Source organism: Monodelphis domestica, chromosome 4, assembly GCF_027887165.1.
Source record: "Monodelphis domestica isolate mMonDom1 chromosome 4, mMonDom1.pri, whole genome shotgun sequence".
Classification (NCBI taxonomy): Eukaryota; Metazoa; Chordata; class Mammalia; order Didelphimorphia; family Didelphidae; genus Monodelphis; species Monodelphis domestica.
The window spans coordinates 246492238-246512605 of record NC_077230.1 but is presented as its reverse complement, the minus strand read 5'-3'; the positions used below and the strand labels follow the sequence as shown (position 1 = coordinate 246512605).

Sequence of the window (20368 nt, the reverse complement as noted above, 5' to 3'; positions counted from 1 at the left end):
ATAGTGTTAAATTTAATCCTTTGCACTCAAAAAACTGTTACTTTAGTTCAGGCCCATGTTATCCATCAATTAGACTATTGTAACGACCTCTTACTGATCTTCCTTGCCTCTGTTTTTCCTCTCATTCATATTACCCATAGCAACTAAACTGATATTCCTAAATCATAGGTCTAATGAGTTTCATTCTTAGGGGACTTCATTGATTCCCTATTTGCTCTAGGATAAAGCACAAATGCCTGTTTGTCATTTAAGTCTAAGTTCAACATATTTTCTTTCCTTTCTTTCCTTTTAAAAATGTTTAATTACTTTTATATTCATCTCAGTCATTTTTAGAACTTGCCCCTTCCTCCAACCTTGTATGATCCCCCTGGTTCCCATTTAACAAAGAGAAAAGAAACAGAAACATTCAATATGATGACTTTGTCTGAAAAATCAGTAAGCATTTATTAAGTATATACTGTGCTAGGGTTACAATCACAAAAGTGTGATAGTCTTTACCCCAAAGGAATTTATATTTTCTTAGGGAGATGAAACATTTTCACATAAAAGTGAATATAAGATATATATCAAATATATATATCAAAGATATATATCAAATAAATGCAAGGAGATTTGGGCACAGACTGGCCAAGATAGTAGTAACTAGATGTAAGAGAGCTTTGATTAAGGGAGATATAACTGCAGGGATCCTAAATGGAGCCATCCTTAGGATGGTAGATTGCCACATTCTTTTTTTCAGGAGCAATAAATACAAGACACAATGGTAGTCCCCTTCTTCTCTGCCAAGAGGGAAGAAGTATGTTTACTAGTTTCTGTTGCCTGGGACCATTGCTAGTTTTTTCAGTTACTTTAGAGTTGGGCTTCCTTCCTTACATCCCTTTCATTGTATATGTTTTTGATTTTGCCTGTTTCAGACTGTGTAACTTCTTAAAATTGTTTCTCAGAATTTTTTTTCATAATTTTTTCCTAAGAAATAAAATTTTAATACATTAATTTCTGTATTTTGTTTTTTAGCTATTCCCATGGCTCCCATTTTATTTTTCATTCTTGGCTGCCTCAATGAATGTCTTGATATATATTGGGCCTTTTTTTCTATCTCTGATATATGCCCAGTAGTAAGATTGATAGGTCCAAGGAAGCAGATATTTTAGTCATTTTGCTTGTAAATAATTCCCAGCTGATATGCAGAATATTTATTCTTTTTCATAGGTTTACCAACAGTGTGTTAATATTCTTTTCTTCTCATAGCCCACATTAATTATTAACATGTTTTGTGATTTTTTTTTACCAGTTGGGAGGATGAAACCTTTAAGGTTGTTTTATCTGGGTTTATCTTGCAGTTAGTGGTTTGGGGTATATTCTTAAATGGTCATTTTGAATTTGCAATTCTTTTGAAATCCACTCATATCTTGCTGCTTATCATTTGGGGAATGATTCTTAGTGTTGCAGATTTGGCATTTATTTATGTATGTTGGGTATCAAACCTTTATCTATATCTATAACCTATATTTGATGTAAATATTTTCACCATCTGGCAACTTCTTATAGTCTGTTTCCCTTTGTTATTCATGCAAATAATTAAAAAATATTGTGTAATAGAAATTATCTTTTTGCTTTTTTTGGTTTCTTCCGTCCCTGATTAGGGTAAGAATTCTCTTCCTGGCCAGAAATGTGAAAGATATCTTCTTTAATTCTCTTCTAATTTTTTTACTTGGATTTTTAAAATCGCGCATTTTTTAAGGCTTATCATATAGGGTGTGGTGTAAGATATTGATCTAAACTTAATTTTTGTTGTACTCTTTTCCAGTCATTATGACAATTATTGTCAAAAAAATGAGTCCTTCCCTGAGTAATTTATATTATTAAATTTGTCAAACACCAGGCTCCATTTTTTGATTGCTTGTTTCTCATTTATCTAGTATGTTCCACTAATCTTTTTTTCCACTAGTATTGAAATTTTTAATGGTTACTGATTTATTATAGTTTTTATATGATTACAGAGGCCATTTAGTCCAACACCCTCATTAAAACTGAGACTCTGGGGGTTTAATTTGCCCAAAGGGGTACAGATAGTATGCATTAAAGGTAGGACTTTGGTGGGAACCTCAGACCCAGAACCAGCACTTCTCCCACTATACTCTTCATCTTACATGAAAGGAAATGTTATACACACAGACATTATCACTGTTAGTTGTTGTTTTTAATTTAGAAATTTTTCCACTGTTCCATGATTCATGATTCCTACCCTTCCCCCCCCCATTCTTTCCTCCCTCCCTCTCAATGCTGACAAGTAGTTCCACTGGGTTATACATGTATTATTGTTCAGAACCCATTTCCATGTTATTTGTATCTGCAGTTGCGCAATCCTTTACTGTCAAAATTCCAATCATATTACATGATCAATCACATGTTTTTCTGATGCATTTCCATTTCCACAGTTCCTTCTCTGGATATGGATAGTGTTCTTTCTCACAAGTTCCTCTGGACAGTGTATCAGTCTCTGTGTACAATGTTCTCCTGGTTCTGCTTCTTTCACTCTGCATCAATTCCTGGAGATTTTTCCAGTTCACATGGAATTCCTCCAGTTCATTATTCCTTTCAGCACAATAATATTCTATTACCAACTGTTATTTAGTTTTGCAAACCTATAATGGTCATTTTCCCCAAAGGGGCTAAAGCTTTTATTGAATGTTCCATGCAATGTTACCTAGCCGAGTTTTACTTATGTTACCTATGTAAAGATTAAAATTAATATTCGATATTCCAAGTATTATTTTAACACTATTTATTAAAATCAACTTAGAGCAAAGAGAAACCTAGTCAGCAACTCCCTTCCTCCACACCAGTCCAGCCAGCAAGGGAGCTTTTGGGCAGGAGCACCAGTGTGGAGGAAGTCGAAAATGAATACCAAATTTACTAATAATGCAGGACAGAAAAAGGAAAAGGGGGTTGTGGGAAATGTAGTCTCTAGGGTTCAAACTTCTAAATCAATACATCTATTTCAAATTGGTGCCTTACCATATATAAAAGATATTTCATCTACACCTATAGGTGGTTCCCCTTTCTCAGCGAAGTGGTGTCCTTGAATGGTGTACAGGGACAGTGCCCATTGGTGAATTTCTTGTTAATAATGAAGATGGGGCTCATAAAAGATATCGACCAAAGGATTTCAGTCCTTATCAATGCCAAAAGAAAATGATGGTGAGTTATAATCAGAAATTATTTTTAAATTTGTCTTGTAGTAGATTTCAAAAGTTGATATTTATAAATTAAAAATATTCTATATTTTCAGTATTCAGAACATCTTCAAATATGTGACATCACCATGAAGGTGTCTTTGTATTACAGTAAAGTAAGCTAAGGTTGTTTTTTAAAATTTATGAAGTGGGGGCTGCTGGTTGGCTCAGTGTATTGAGAGCCAGGCTTAGAGATGGGAAGTCCTAGATTCAAATCTGGCTCAGATACTTCCTAGCTGTGTGTCCCTGGGCAAGTCACTTAACTCCCATTGCCTAGCCCTTACCACTCTTCTGCCTTGGAGCCAATATACAGTATTGACTCCAAGATGGAAGGTAAAGGTTTTAATTTAATTTTTTTTTTAATGAAGCACCAAGAGGCACCATGGTTCAGTGGGCTGATCACATCCTGCATCTGACAGGTTTTGGTTTGATTACCTGACCCTGGGAAGCTTCCCAATGTTTTCAGTTATAAATGAATTTGCTAGTGAGTTGCATGCTGGAAGCTAAGATGGCAGAGTAAGAGATACTCACCTCACCCAAACCCTTCAAACACACGAAAACAGAAAATAAAGTACCTCAAAACAAAGGAGAGCAGAGGAAGCACATCTCACTGGGACAAGGGGGAGAGTGGCTCAGTGAGTACAGCATTGGGGGAACCAGTGAATGCAGAGCAGCCCAGAGAGCTTTCCTGAGGCCTGAGATAAGGAACCTACAGAGCAGGGAGCAACCCTTTGCAGCAGCAGAGTAGGGCAGCAGTCTAACATTCTGCCCAAGCAGCCTGTGGCAACCAAATAGCAGATAGGGGAGCAGCCTAGCACAGGAGACAATAGGAAACCAATAACAGGAGGGGCAGGATTAAGACTCTTGTCTTAATTTAGATCTTTCCTTATAGGAAATACAAACTGGGTGCCAGTATTGAAGTAGGAGGAAATAAGGCTGGCCACATAATTTATTAATATAAAAAGCATTTTCTTTCCTAATAGCTTAAGTTCTAACAGGGATGATCACGTGCCCATTTGTAAATATTGTTCTGTTGTTTTTCCGTCACATCCAACTCTTTGACCCCATTTGGAGTTTTCTTGGCAAAGATTCTAGAATGGTTTTCCATTTCCTTCTCCAGCTCATTTTACAGATGAGGGACTGAGGCAAAGAGGGTGAAGTGACTTGCTGAGGGTCACACACCTAGTAAGTGTCTGAGGCTAGATTTGAACTCAAGATGAGTCTTCTTGATTCTAGGCCTAGCACTCTCTCTACTCTGCCACCTAGCTGCCAATTCCAAGATTACTGTAGGGAAATTTAGACTTGCTTGGAGCTATGCTGCTGCAGTTGGGTTCTAAACCTGGATCTTCTGATTATATTTCCAGTTCCATTTTTTCAGTCACACTCAGAGCAGTAACAATTGCTATTGATAGCTTAATTTTCAAATACAAAGATGTTTATTAAGACAAAGATTGTAGGAAAATATAATTGCTTATAAAGTTTTCTGTCCTAGATATTGTCAGTACCCAGTAAGTGTGCCATGGTTACAGTAGGACTCTATACATTTGGGGGGCATAAATAATGCTTTGGCATCTTATTTAAAGGACATGCAGAAAAAATCTTTTGAAGAAAAGTATGAAGTCTTCATGGACATCTGCCAAAATTTTCAACCAGTCTTCCGCTACTTTTGCATGGAAAAATTTTTGGACCCAGCAGTTTGGTTTGAAAAGCGATTGGCATACACTCGCAGTGTGGCCACTTCTTCTATTGGTAACCTTTTAAACAACTTTACTTAATAACCTTAGCTCTTTTAAATGTGAGTTCTTTTTCCCTTGGCAAGCTGTGATTATGGAGACATATCTGCATTATTTAATGAAGATTTTCACATTTGGCCTCCTTTCTCCAACTACATGAGATACAATAGTGCAGGGGGAAATTACCTAGCCCTGAGTAAAACTTGGCATATTTTGTAGGCTTTTAGCAACTAACATCTGACCAAAAGGAAGGAGAATAGGCTTAGTGGTAGTTATTCTTTATTTCATATAGAAACATAGCCACTGATTTTCCACTCTATTATTTTCTGTGTATCAAGTAGAATTTTAAATCTTGTGTCTGATAGATAAGAGGACTAGTATTGAGATAAGGAAATCCTGAATTCAAATTATACCTTCAACACCTCCTTGCTATATGACCAGGGGCAAGTAACTCAATTTTTCAGTGTCCCAAGCACTTCCTTAATATTTTAAAATTGCAAATGAGTTCCTGATTTGCATTGATGGAAGAAGTTTAGTTTCTATACTGAAAAGTTCCTTCCACTGATGAACTTACAGGTCTGAATACCTATCATCACCTGCTGAAGTTCTGCCCCCGCCCCCACTCCCCAAGAAAGGAAGATAAAAAACTTCATATTACATTGTTACTGCAGGAATATTTCCTGTTTAGCAGCAAATTTTCTGTTTTTGTAGCTAAAGCAGTGATGCCTATCTGAATGTCTGTTGTTCCACCCATTATGTTTTTATTTGCTTCTGAATGACCAGAATGTATAGTATGAATTTAAAATTGTGCAGACAATTAACCTTAATATCTGTGCATTTTAAAACAGACCATACTTTTAGTCTAATTTGTTCCTGTTATCTTAAGAATTTGTTTGAGCCAGGCCTAGAGATAAGAAGTATTGCATTCAAATTTGGCCTCAGACTTTTATTTCCCAGATATATGATCCTGAGCAAGTCACTTAACCCCAGTTGTCTAGCTCTTTCTTTCTTTCTTTCTTTCTTTCTTTCTTTCTTTCTTTCTTTCTTTCTTTCTTTCTTTCTCTCTCTCTCTCTCTCTCTCTCTCTCTCTCTCTCTCTCTCTCTCTCTCTCTCTCTCTCTCTCTCTCTCTCTCTCTCTCTCTCTCTCTCTCTCTCTCTCTCTCTCTCTCTCTCTCTTTCTTTCTTTCTTTCTTTCTTTCTTTCTTCTTTCTTTCTGCCTTAAGTGGAGAATGTATCTTAACTGAAGCTGCTCTATTTTACCCTACTCAATTGTGAATTAAGTTGATTTTTAAAATATATTCATGGAACTGAAGTTTTCCTAAAAGACGACAGACTATTTCTAGTGAGAAATTTAGTTTTGATACAGATTATACATACATACACTACCCACAATGTACATTTCCCAAAAACAGCCAAGGAAAATAAGATTGAAACATCACTGCAAATGAAAGGACATTTAACCTCATAGCTTTATACCTTTAATCATTTGTTAAGAGGAAGGAAAGATATATGCTTTAACTTTAACAAGTTAGTACCCATCATCTGTGGTATTTGACCTGATAGGTTTTTTAGCTATTTAAAATTTTCTCCTACATATTTTCTGTCTTTGGTATTGTTGTAATTTGGGCTTTGCTTTCTTCATGTTGCTCTACTTTTCATATTGTTAGGGGTAAAACTTATGGTTGGACTGAATATATTTTTAGTGGGTCGCCAGGGATTTAAATTCTAAATCCCAATTAAATACTCAAGTCAGAATGGAATTTTATGGTGGTTTATTTACAATAGAGTGAAGCTATTAAGGAAGAAAGAAAGAGAGGAAAAGGAGAGAGATACCAGGCAGGAGTTAAGAGGGTGGGGTTGAGGGGCACAGAGGATTAAATCTAGCATGGCTTCCAGCCATGAGGCCTCCTCCAAGATGAGGGACCTCCTGAGAGGCTGGTGCTTCCAGAAAGCCAAGGGAAAGGAAGTCCCAAGAGACTTGTGCCTCAAGGAAAGGGAAATAAGCCTTGCACTCACCATGTGATAGTCTAAGGGAAGCAGTCTGAGGTCTCATGCTCTAGCTCCTCCACAGTTTAGTTCCACCGCCAAATCCCTCTCACCAGAAGTGCCATGAAATATAAAGGCAGTTATTTACGCTTCCTGTGTCTCACATGTACCAATGGTGGCTTAAACTTGGCTTTGGACAGCTTGGGGGTCAGACAGTTGTTTCTGATTTGTCTCTTGCTAGTAGACGCAGGTTACAGACCTTCCTCCCCCACACTTAATCCTTAAGTTGCTAGAATTCTAAAGACTAAGCTGGGTGGAGTAAATCGAAAATTCACAATATCAGCCTTTTCTTATTTGAATTCTTAACATGCAAAGTGGCTTTAGGATTTCTTTAATATTCTTTTATATATGTGCATGTGTGTATATATATATGTATATATATGTGTTTGTGTGTATATTTTTTTCAAATTACATGTAATAACAAATTTCCACACAAGTTTCCTAAGTTACATAATCAAACTTACCTCCTTCCCTCCCCTCCCCCTTCCTTCCCCATTCCAGTGATGATAAGTGATTTGATCTGGGTTGTACATGTATTAGCATGCAAAACATATTCCATATTGTTCATTTTTGCAAGTAATCTTATAAAACCCAAACTCCAAAACATAAATCCAAATAAACAAATGACAAATGATGTGCTTTGATTTGCATTCCAATTCCAACAGTTCTTTCTCTGGAGGTAGATAGCAGTCTTTGTCATAAGTCTCTCAAAATTGTCCTAGATCATTATATTGTTGATAATAGTTAAGTCTTTCACAGTTGATCATTTCACCATGTTTCAGTTACTGTGTACAGTGTTCTCCTGGTTCTTATTTCACTCTGTATCAGTTCATGTAGATTTTCCCAGCTCTTTCTGAAATCATCCTGTTCATCATTCCTTATAGCACAATAGTATTCCATGAGCATCATATACCAGTTTGTTTAGCCATTCTCCAATTGAGGGACAACCCCTTAATTTCTAATTCTTTGCCACCACAAAAAGAGCAGCTATAATAGGTCCTTTCCCCTTTTTTTGATCTCTCTAGGATACAAATACTCCTAAGATTTCTTGAACTCAAAATATTTTGAGACAGTAAGATTTGATAAAGCTGTCATATATATTATCTATTAAATATTCAAAATAAAACAAAGATCTAAGGTCTCTAGCAGCAAGAAATATTGTTAGTATTTTGATTTAAGAAATTAGAGGTATAAAACAGTATTTTTCATTGTCATTTGTGTCATCTTATGGTTTTTCTCTCCTTAGTTGGTTACATACTTGGACTTGGTGATCGACATGTCCAGAATATATTGATTAATGAGCAATCAGCAGAACTTGTGCACATAGATTTAGGTAAGTAATAAAATCCAAAAAACCTCTGGGTGTCATAAACATGGTTCTTAATCTTCTGCCATCTCTTTCTTTTAGGGGTTGCATTTGAACAGGGGAAGATTCTTCCTACTCCAGAAACAGTTCCTTTTAGACTAACCAGAGATATTGTGGATGGAATGGGCATCACTGGTGTGGAAGGTGTCTTCAGAAGGTACAGGTTATTTTTTGAAAAACTAAAATTGTTAGGAAGGAACATCTTTGTTTTAATAAAGATGGTTTCAGTTCAATTCAGCAAGCATTAAGTTCCTGCTGTGTGACAGACACTGGAGACATATGCTTTCCAGTATGTTATATGCTACTGGAGAGAAACCACATGCAGAGTTAAGTGCTGGCAGATTCTGTAGTGGGAAGACTTTGAACACAGTCCTGGCAACAGGTAGATTCTGCTTTCAGAGGACCACTTTAGCAAAGTAGCCAGAGGCTCCCTGCTCACTACCTACTAGTAGCCTGGCTAGTTGGTGGTGAATTCTTTGGCCAAAGCACTTCATGAAAAGGGAAAAAAAAAGACAGAAAGAAAGCCCCCACTGTTCCCTCCCTCTTGCTTTTGCAGAGACAATGGAAGAAAAAAGAACAGAGGGTATTTAGAGTCAGAGTGAGGAGAGAGAACATCCAGGCAAGGGGAGGCCAGGCTGTGCAGTTTAACTACCATAATCACACAGAGGTAGAGACACAATATCATCATTTTTTATTTATGATTTCTATTTGTCTCTTAGGTGCTGTGAGAAAACTATGGAAGTCATGAGAAATTCTCAGGAAACTCTCTTAACCATTGTTGAGGTAAATGTTTTTAGGCAATAAATCGATTTTAAGACAGGCAATTTTTATTGGTTCTTTTCCTCTTCACATAGAATAAACTCCTGGTTGACTGGTAATTCAGATGAAGATGATGAATGCCCTTATTATTGTCATTATTTTATCTAGGCTAGTGGTGGTGATATTCATGAATGAGTTTGGATGTTATTAAACTTCTATTATTAAGCTTTTCTGCACTGTTTTTGCATTATAAACAGTAACATAACATTTACTATCTAAGGGAACACTTTATTTCTTAGATCTATGTCTATTTCCATAATGGTGGTGAAGCCTACATTCCTTTCCTAAAGCCTACCTTAGTTGTTTCTGAGTATAGTTTTAGTAGGACACACAGTTCTTCTAAGGCGTATATTCTCCTTCAATGTAGGTGCTACTCTATGATCCTCTCTTTGACTGGACCATGAATCCCTTGAAAGCTTTGTATTTACAGCAGAGGCCAGAGGATGAGACTGAACTTAATTCTACTCTTAATACACAAGATCAGGAGTGTAACAGAAGTCTCAGGTAAATGATATCTGAGTGAAAGGCATACTTAACATTATTTTTTAAATTTCCAGAGTTCTTGGAAACAGTACACTGTCATAGTGAAATCTTTTTTTTTTGTCACTAGTCGTATTGACCAGAGTTTCAACAAAGTGGCTGAACGTGTTCTAATGAGGCTACAGGAGAAGCTGAAAGGGGTAGAGGAAGGAACAGTGCTCAGTGTGGGTGGACAAGTGAATTTGCTCATCCAGCAAGCAATGGATCCGAAAAATCTCAGCCGTCTTTTTCCTGGATGGAAAGCTTGGGTATAATCTTTGGAATGTGAAAATTGGAATTGAAATAATAATCTTGGCCTTTTTTCCCCTAAAAAAATTTTTACTTTGAAACTGACTAGTTAAGAAATATGTAAGCCTTAGATAATGGTATACATTTTTTTTTCATTAAAAAGATGGTCCAGAGGTTTTGCATAACAGTCCTGAGGAATATTTCTTTGTATTTTGGTTGGAAATTGGTCTATCTCAGAGATCCTTTCATTGAAATAAATGATCTATTTAAGTATAGACATCTATTAAGTGTTTTAAATCCAGTGAATATTATTTTAGATTCTGATTATAGATTTTTTTCCTCACTTGCCATTACTATATTAAGTAAATATATCTCTAGAGAGGAATAGCTAAGATAGTGAGGGCACTGAAAATCATATCATTTGTAAGCAAGGAGTGATCTAGATCATAATAGTGATCTAGAGTTAACTGAAGGGCTAGAATATGCAGGGTTAGATTTAATATTGCTAGAACCAATAGATGGAAATTTTAGAATGCTAGGTTTCAGCTTAAATATAGGAAAGAAAATAACTTTTTATTTTCAAAGGCTATTAATTTTTTTCACAAATGGGCCCATCTCCACAGAACTTTTTAGTGTAATAATGAAAAAACAGAATTTTCAAGCATAAGCTGATTGACAAATGATTTGTGAACTCATTCATTGAATGATCTTAGAATTCAAATTAATCACATGGATTTTTAGAAAATTGCCTTTCACAATGTATATTTGTGTTGTTCTATAATGAAATCTAAAGGAACAATTATTGAATTGTATTTCTTTAGCAAAATAAGTGTAATATAAAAAAAGCTGTTTGCTTAATACTTTTAGTAAGCTAAAATTATTTTTATATAGAAAGAACTTTTTAAAAATCCTGTTACTTAGTCTTAGATGAACAAAATTACTATATACAAATTTGAAATGGGCTGACTGTAAAGGAGTTAATTTACATGAGATATTGACACCATCTTCTGTAGTAGAAAACTAGTCATTTAAAATGGTTTAATTTTGCTTATCTATAGAATAGAATTTAAGGCTGTTAATGTTTATAAACTATTTTCAAAAGGAAAATATCCAACTACTCAAAATGGGATATTTTAATGACTTTTTTTTTAGTAATACCATTACATATTATTGGTAAACTGCCACCATGTTGTTATACTTCTCACATTTCATGGTCATATTATGTGAAAACTAGAAGGTAGTAGTTTTCCTTTCTTTAGACCAAACAAAATAGGTAAAAGTTATAGTGAATTCTCAAAGTTGCCTTTAAAAATTTTTTTATTTAGGGACAATCTGGGTAAAGGAGTTTAAAAGAGATGATTAGATTTTAATGTGTGTTGCTGACAGTATGTACACCCTCATTAAGAATTTTTGGTTACCTTTGGTATCTGTTACTCTAATATTCTATAGTAGGTATGTATCAGAGATACTCTACTTTGTTACAGAAGTTTGGGACTTTGCCATTTTAGTAAGAAAAATATTAATGGTTTTGAATCCTCTATCAGTAAGTACACATAAGTGCACATACCAAGAACACTCAGAAAATAAGAAATTGAGATTGGGGATGATTTTTCATATTTATTAGAGACTAATATCATGTTTCTCAGTTTTTTTCAAGAGAGGCAGTAAACAAGGGACAACAAGTCAGGAATAGTAGAGGCAGAACCTAACCAAAGAAAAATATTATTTGTATATTTGTTATTAGCCTCTTAAAGGGCTCATTATCAACAAGAATCCATAGATCAGGTACATGAAGATATATCCATATTAACTATATGAAGGAACAAGTCAAGTGCAAAGCCATAATTTTTTTAACCTCTTGTGAGAAAAATTACTCAGTTACATTATGTATTTGCTTGTTTGATATATGTGCACTTTGAAATGCTGAAGACTAAAAAAACTTTAATTTTGGTCATACAATGAATTTTCACATGTATTTAAAGGATTATAATTTTTTCACTGCCATAGGTCAGTCTACTGTGCAACTAAAATTATTATTATACATATCTCTCTATATTCAAAATTAGCCAATTGTTTCTTAATAAGGTAGGAAACAATTGGCTAATTTTGAATATTGTTCAATATTGAATAGTTTTCTACCTTATTAAGGAAACAATTGGCTAATTTTGAATATAGAGAGATATGTATAATAATAATTTTAGTTGCACCTTAATAAAATTATATATTTCTGTAGAATTATTGTTACTTGTACAATTTTTCATTAAGATGTTAAGTACAATGGACCATTTCAATAAAAATAGAGGTATAAACAATATTAAAGACTCATACATTGGAATTCAAAGTGGTGATTTTGTACAAGCAATATAGTTTTTAAAACTTTGGGGTTTTATTTTCTTTCTTAACAAAGAAATGGTCTGGTGGAATGCACTAATCCTCAGCTAGATAGGATATTCATTTAAAAAAACCATCAGGCTTTTTCTTGCACCTCAGTGAGTCCTGTTGGCCAATTTACAGATGGCACAGCTTGTTAACTCTTGCCAAAACCCATCTTTCCACAAATATCCTTGATCCTATTCCTTTCCATATATGTCTTCCCACAAACCCATTAACACGAAATTTATATTTTCACATTCCAGTATTAAAATAGTATTTAATGAGTTGTGATTATTAAAGATAGAGCAATGAGGCTAATTTCTTTATTATGGCATAGATACTACATTAAGCATAAATGTTCTATTTCTATTTAAACTGTATTGCCTAAGGGGCTATATCCTATGTATGATGTATATGAAAGAATAAAGTAAACATCTGAGGCATTACTGATGTGTGCAGAGAATCAAAGAAAAATATACTGACGGACACATCAGCGGTCTCCGCCAGGAAGCTATGACTCCTCTATTAACTTCTTCAATTTTTCTTGTTTTTCCTTTGCTTCTATGGTGCTAGGAGAATAGTTTTTGTTAGCTGCTTGATTCCATATTGTCTCAAATCTGAAACCTAAACAGAAAGTTTTAAATGGTCAGTGGTTCAAATGATAGATTCTGATGATCAAAAAGGCCCACAATACTTAATGGGTAACTTTCTCAAATCCTTCATCTCTATCCCAAGTAGACCTCAATGAACTTAGATCTTCAGTAAGATCAAAAGATCTCTAAACTATTCTACCCAACTCTCCTTTTCATTTCAAGAAATCATTTTTCTTTCTACATTAATCCATAGTTTGAGAGATGTTCTTCTAATCCTAAATCTATCTCAAAATTTACTATTACTACTCTTAATTCAAAATCAATTCTTGGCAATTGGCTTTAGATGCCATCATTTGTTATCTCCTTGGGATATTTTATCCCATACTCATTCCTTCTAACTCTTAACATTTTCAGTGTCATCCTCCTAACTGGCTTCTTCCCTCCTTCCATTAACATGTGAAAATCTCCCTGCCCTCATAGAAACCTGAGGAAACCTTTAGTTTAGCAACAAATATTTAAATAGCTATTAAATACCAGACATTATTAGGCATTAGAAATTCAAGTGAGTTTACATTCTAATGAAGGAAACAGAAATATATACAGCATAAATATAAATTTTGTTCTATAAAGTCAATAAGAACACTGACAGGGTTAACTTTTTCCAAGCCTCTGATCACATTTCTTGATCATATACAAACTTGTTTTATATGTGTTTCTCCTTAAAGACACTTCACTTAATATGTATTTCTTACAAATAATTATCTGTTAATTTCCTCTTCCTTTTTTGGATGTACCCTATTGTTGATTCATTAACATTGAACTCAATGGCCAAAAGTTCTGTAACTCATGCCTGAATGAAGCTCATATATTTTCTCCATAAGGCATATCATAGCCTTCTTGTGCTTAGAACACTAGACGGCACTTAAGTACTATGTTGGGGAGGTCGTCTTAAGTAGTGAAATCACCAGAAATAAACAAAAATTTAAAAAAGTGGCAACAAAAAGGATATTTGTTTTAATTATGAGAACAAAAGAAGACAAAGCACTATCTTGTACAACATCTCAGTTGGTAACAAGAACTTGGACTACTTTGTACATGTCTGCAAACGACAATAAAAACATGAGTATTGATTCTGGAGGTAACAAATTTTTGTGAGTAGCTGAATTTACATATATGCAATCTGAATAATGAGGATTGTGTTTATGCACATAAATTTGAACAATTTATACTTTATATACATAAGAAAAATAAAATACAAGGTAGTTTGGGTAGGACAGTTTGAGCAGTTGAGGATTAGGAAAGATTTCATGTAGAGGATAATCCAAGTTTCATCTTAAAGAAAGAGTGGGATTCTTTCAGGCTGGAAAGATAGATTGGATCCAGGTTGTGTGGAATTTAAAAGCTGACAAGAGGAGTTTTTATTTGAGCCTAGCACGAGGAAGTCATGGCTGTAGTTGTAGAAGCTGGTTAAATGGTCAGATCTGTGATTAAGGAATATTGCTTTGGCAGCATTAGTGTATGGACTGGAATGAGGAGAGATGAGGTAGGAAGAATAATCAGGAGTTGAGTGAAAAGGACCTGGAAAAATGTAGTAACTTCATGAGCAGGGAGAAGGAAACATTGTAAAGAGTGTAAATTACAAGACTGCAAATGTGCTAGTTAGGGACAGCAAGCAGGAGTGTATAACTGAAATCTCAGAACTGAGACCCTGAAGAAAGCTAGTCTTTTTGTTAGAGTAGTTTGGAATTAAGGGAGGGAGGGTTAAGGTAGAAAGATAATGAGTTAAGTTTTTAGATAATGTTAAGCTATCTTTTGTGCAGATGACTCCTAAATATATAGAAAAATATATGAAATTATTATTTTATTCAAGAGGCAAAGGGACACCACTAAAATTTTTTTAACACAAGAATGAAATTCTTAAGCTTTAGGAAGCTTATCTGGGCAAATATGTGGTGACTGAATTATTGAAAGAATCTGAAAGGAAGGAGACTAATCAACTAACAATAGTCTGAGAGGCAATGGCAGTCAGAATAGAGATACAGGCTATGTGACAGGACAGAAGGGGACATATATGAGACATGTTGAAGAGTTAGAACTGACAAGATTTGACAAATGACTGGATCTAACTCATTAAAATGTGCAAGGCACTCAATATATAAAGACTAAAAACATTCTACTGGAAACAAGTATATACATTATAATTCAAAGAAGAGGGAGAAGGCACTAACAGAGATGAAGACAAACTGTAAGCAAAGGAAGAAGGAATAATCAAAGTTCACTAAAAGGATTCAAACCTAGGTGATTGGGAATATGGTGGTGTTCTCAACAAAAAAAAATTTGGAAGAAATATATTTAGAAGAAGAGATGACTTACATTTGGTCATACTAAGTTTGAGATATTTATAGGATATCTAGCAGGCATGATGCAGGGCTAGAGTTTAGGTGGCAGCTTCAGATGAGATATAAGACATAATATTTTAGTCCATGGGAACAGGTAAGATCACCAAGGGAGACAGTGGGTTTAGTAGTTAAGACATTTTTAGTAACCTTGTGAAAAACAATTTCAGTGGGGTGATGGGAGCCAGATTGCAAGGAATTAAGAAGTAAATAGGTGATAAGGAAGGGAGGCAAGGAGTATAGGGAATTCTGTCTAGGAATTTTGCAGTGAAATTGAAGAGAAAGGTGTGTGAAGAATTGATTACTGCTACAGAAAGACTTGCAAGCAGATTCCAAAGAAGAATGTGGCCAGGAAGAAGGCAGTTTGAATAAACTAGCAGTGGGAAACTGATTTCTCACTTCTTCCTTGAGACTCTGAGGAAGAAGCTGGCAGAGATTTACTCTGAACTTCTGGGTATTGGTTTCTCCTTGAAAGATTTGGGACATAGCTCTTAGGATCTTTTCAAGTCATTAACAATATCCCCTTAAAGACAATTCAACCTTTCTTTATAGTGAATTTATAATAGATTAGGGAAACCATAAATCCCCTCTATCCTATTCCAACTCACTACCTTTTCTTCCTTCAAAATAAATCCTTTTTTTTCCAGTATTTTAAAGTGAAGTTAGTCTGTTGAAAACTGCTGTCAACTTAGCAGAATAGCCATTAAGTGGGTGGGGGGAAAAGGAGTGAGAATTCAGTCTCTCCTTTAGCCTTATTTCTTAGTGTTACTGTTCCAGCCCTTTCCTTTACCTTAAATATGTTAGTAAAAGATCCTCTAATACAGGTGGCAGCTTGAAGGATTTACAAAGTGAAGGGAGATATTAAGGATGACTAGGACTTTAATGTGTTTGAAGGTAGAGAGGAAAGAAAGGGCAGGGTGAATAAGAAAAAGGAATAATTGCGATTAGATGGAATGAAGAGAGGAAGAAGAGGTGGAATTTCATAACTGGATTACAATAGAAAAAAATATACAAATATGGAAGAAGTAGGAGGAGCTGGTATCAAGTGAAATTCACTTTTATCTGAAATGGACAAAAGAATTGAACACACACACACAAACACAAATGGTTTGGTGTAGAAATAGATTAAAAAAAACTGAAAAACAGTAGGAATTAGTTAAGAGGAAAGATAATACGGGGGAGGGAACAGTCACAAAACAAACCTGATTCTGAAGAGGGAATTTAAAGGGGTAAAAAAATTAACAAAAGAACCAGAATCTAAGGGAGTGCCTTAGCTTGCTTCTTTGACAGCTGAGGAATAATTGAACAAACTGTTGCATGTGAATATAATGGAATTTTATTGAGCCATATGATACAACAAAAGAGGTGATTTCAAGGAATTGTGAGTAGACTGAAATGGCAGACAGTCAAATAAAGAGAACCAGGAGAATAATTTATTTAAGAACTGCAGGTGATTTTAACACCAGGAGCTTGCTTCTTGGATTATCCCCTCCCTCTCTAATTTCCAAACTCTTTTTATCCACAGGCTCTTTCTTTGGTGCCTACAAATGTACCTCCATCTCCATCCTTCTTTAACCTTCACTTAACCTCACCATCCTCTCGAACTATTGCTCTATCCTTCCTTTCATGGCCCAAGATAAAGCAAATTGACCTTACTTGTTGCTTCTCTGTAGCCTTACTTTCTACTAACTTCTCAAGCCTTGTAATTTGGCTTCCAAACCCACCGACTCTATTGAAGTTCTGCAATGTTATGACTTCTTAAATATTAAATCCAAAGGTCATTTTCTTGGTCTGAATCCTTCTTGACCTCTCTACAATGTTGAATTGATCCAATATTTTCTCTTCCTTTAGTTTTTATTACACTGCTCTCTGCTGGTTCTCCTGTGTCTGACTAGTTCTTTGTCAACTTTGCTTTATTATCGTCCATGTCTTATCTCCTTTGTCTGGATGTGACTGAGTGTTCTGCCCTCTTCTATCTCTACTTTCTCAATAATTTCATTAGCTCCCATGAGTTTAATTATCATGTTTATGTCATTATTCCAAAATTTACCTACCCAGCTCTATTAGCCTCACAATGCCAAATGCCTACTGTTAGACTTTTCCAACTGAGCATCCCAGAAGCATCTCAGATTAATTAAAAATGGCCCTCTCCTTAAGCTCTAGATTTCTGTTAAGAACACCACCATCCTTCCAGAAAACTGGAGTCACAATCTCAGTCATTCTCCACTATTACCTCTCCCTTATCATCTCTCATACCTAATTATTGCCATAACTTTGTCAGTTCTACCTTCACAATATCTTTTGCTTCCATCCCCTCTTAACTCACATGGTTGCCGGGAGCCATTAAAGATCGCGCTGTTTGACACAGTCACATGTGGAAACTGGGGACTGCAAAGCAGCCCCCAAGAAAGATGAGACACCCATTTAACCCCCCTGAATGACTTTTCTTATTAACATCCCTACTCTGTCCCCCCAGAGTATCACCAGGAAATCCCACTTACAAAGTTAAACCTAAGGATTCTTATGTACCCTCTTAGATAGGACCCTCTTTTCTAGGCATAAAGCTTCTGGCAAATCTGTGCTCAAAATTCCCAATCTGAAACTGGGCCATGTTGATCCTACCCTCTGATCCTGCACTTGGCAACAATGTTTTTGTTGACTATTTCCTTAGGCTTTGCATCTGGTGTTAGGAACTATGGAAACTTGTATGTTGAAAATGAAACTGTGTGCCAAGTAGATATGTGACCATGAGGGTATAAAATGAAGCCAAGCCTCAGCCAAGGCGCAGCAGTTCATTCTGTGAAATCTGTGCTGCAGGTTAAATATGAAAGCTGTGTCGCATTTATCATTCTGCTGACACCATCCCACCTCCAAGACCCCATCCCCTGTGGGAGGCTGGACTCACAAAGCACAGGGTCACCATTTTATTTTAGTCCCTCATCCCCTTTCACCAAGACTACTGCAGTAACCTTCTAACTGAGCTCCCTGCCTCATGTAGAAAGAACACTGGATTTGGAGTCACAGGACTTTGATTCAAATTTCATCCCTGCCTCTTCCTATCTGGTGGCTTTAGCCAAATCATTTAATCATTTTGTGGCTTTAGTCACCTGTAAAAGGAAGATATTGTACTAGATAGCCTCCAAGGTCCTTTCCATCTTTAAATTAATGATCCTATAATTAAAGGGAAGTCAGTTTGTTATTAAAAATGAATACAAGGGGGCAGAGCCAAGATGACAGCTTAGTAGAAGCAAAAATTAAAACTACTCTGACTATCCTTCCAAATCAGTCTTTACAAGGCACCTCAAAATGACAGGAATAAAAGCAGGATGAGTAAGAGGGCTCTCCCACTAAGCACAACTTGAAAGGTAGGCAGGAAGAGTTGATTTTCACAGGATAAGGGGGAACTGGAAGCAAATCTGCACACAGAGAAGTACTGGCTGACCACCTCATCTACTGCACCAGATTCAGAACCTGGATATAGGCCAACTTTAGGATCCTGGGGCTTGGGTTACACAAACAAAAGAGAACCAACCTCAGATCCACCCCTTGAAGTCCTAGGCCTTGACACCAGTCAGAAGTGAGGTCCAGAAGTCCATAGCACTGGGCCCTTTCAAGTCTCTGAGGCAGCAGTGAAAACTTATCCTCAGGGCAAAACCTTTCAAGCCAGGAGAGGAGAGAGAATTGGCAAGTAGCTTCCAGAATTCCCAGGCCACAGGCAAAAAAAGTTGGGGAAATGAGTAACAGCAAAAACAAACAAAAAAACAAAATCAGCCCTCAAAAATTTCTATGGGCAAAAAGAGCAAAGAAGAAACAGAACCAGTAGTAGATGGTGAGATCCAAAGAATTACATGCAAAACTTAAACAAAAACAAAAACAAAAAGGAATTAGTCTCAGGCACAGGAAGAACTAAAACAGGAATTTAAAAAAATCAAATAAGACAGGTTGAAGAAAAATGGAAAAAAGAAATTTAATGCAAAAAGAAAATAACAGCTTAAAAAGCAAAATTGGTCAACTGGAAAAAGAGGCAAAAAACTCCATAATGAAGTAAAAGAGTTCTATGAAAAGTAGAATGAAATAAATGGAAAAGGAGGATCAAGAGGTCATGGAAGAAATTCAGTCTTTGAAAATTACAATTGGGCTAATTTGACTTGAAGCGAATGACTTCGTGAGACATCAAGAAATAAAAGAAAATCAAAAGAATGAAAAATAGAAAATATGGAACATCTCATTGAAAAAACAACTGGCATAGAAAATAGTTCAAGGAGAAACAATTGAACAATTATTGGACAACCTGAAAATCATGACCAAAAAATAAATGAAAAAGCTTAGATATCATTATAAGAAATTATCCAAGAAAACTGCTCTTATATTCTTGAACAAGAGGGTAAATTAAAGACTGAAAGAATCCACAGATCACCTTCTATAATTAAACCCCAAATAACAACTCCCAGGAATATCATAGCCAAATTCAAGAGCTCCCACCCCAAGGAGAAAAATACTGCAAACAGCCAGAAAGAAATAATTTCATTATCCTGGAGTGCCAGTCAGGATTACATAGGACCTGGCAGTTTCAAATATGATATTCCAGAAGGCAAGGGAATTGGGTTTACAACCAAGAATCATCTACCCCTCAAAACTGACTATCTTCTTTCAGGGGAAAGTGTGGGCATTTAATAAAATAGAAGATTTTCAAGCATTCCTGAAGACCTAAGGAACTGAAAAGCTGATGTCCAAATACAAAATTCAAGAAAAGCATAAAAAGGTAAATAGAAAAAATTTTAAGGAATTTAAGAAGGTCAAGTTGTTTATATTTCTACATGGGAAGATGATATCTGTAACTTTAAGAAAATTGCTATCATTATCATAGTAGTTAGAAGAAGTATACATAGAAAGTGTGGTAGTAAGCTGTTTGGGAAGATATGTTAAAAAAAAAACCCTAGGAGTGAAAAAAGAGGATTATATTAAGAGAAATGGGAAGAGAGAAGTAAAATGGAGTAAATTATATTATATAAAGAGGTGTATGTGTAGGTAGAATACT

At 35.5% G+C, this 20368-nt stretch overlaps 2 protein-coding genes across 6 annotated transcripts in view; one reads left to right on the top strand and one right to left on the bottom strand.

The window, feature by feature from the left end:
• ATM (ATM serine/threonine kinase) overlaps positions 1-12303 on the top strand; it is a 166829-nt gene extending 154526 nt beyond the window's left edge. For all 3 annotated transcript variants that reach the window (XM_056794437.1, XM_056794435.1, XM_056794436.1), the window contains 7 exons: positions 3052-3201; positions 4820-4985; positions 8262-8348; positions 8424-8538; positions 9101-9164; positions 9568-9704; positions 9811-12303. In XM_056794437.1, the coding sequence (XP_056650415.1) occupies positions 3052-3201; positions 4820-4985; positions 8262-8348; positions 8424-8538; positions 9101-9164; positions 9568-9704; positions 9811-9994 (903 nt within the window). In that variant the 3' untranslated portion in view covers positions 9995-12303. The remainder of the gene's footprint in view (positions 1-3051; positions 3202-4819; positions 4986-8261; positions 8349-8423; positions 8539-9100; positions 9165-9567; positions 9705-9810) is intronic.
• Positions 11573-20368, bottom strand: part of C4H11orf65 (chromosome 4 C11orf65 homolog) — a 46684-nt gene continuing 37888 nt past the window's right edge. For all 3 annotated transcript variants that reach the window (XM_016433875.2, XM_007494878.3, XM_001381433.4), the window contains exon 10: positions 11573-12965. In XM_016433875.2, coding sequence (XP_016289361.1) covers positions 12853-12965 — 113 coding nt within the window. In that variant the 3' untranslated portion in view covers positions 11573-12852. The remainder of the gene's footprint in view (positions 12966-20368) is intronic.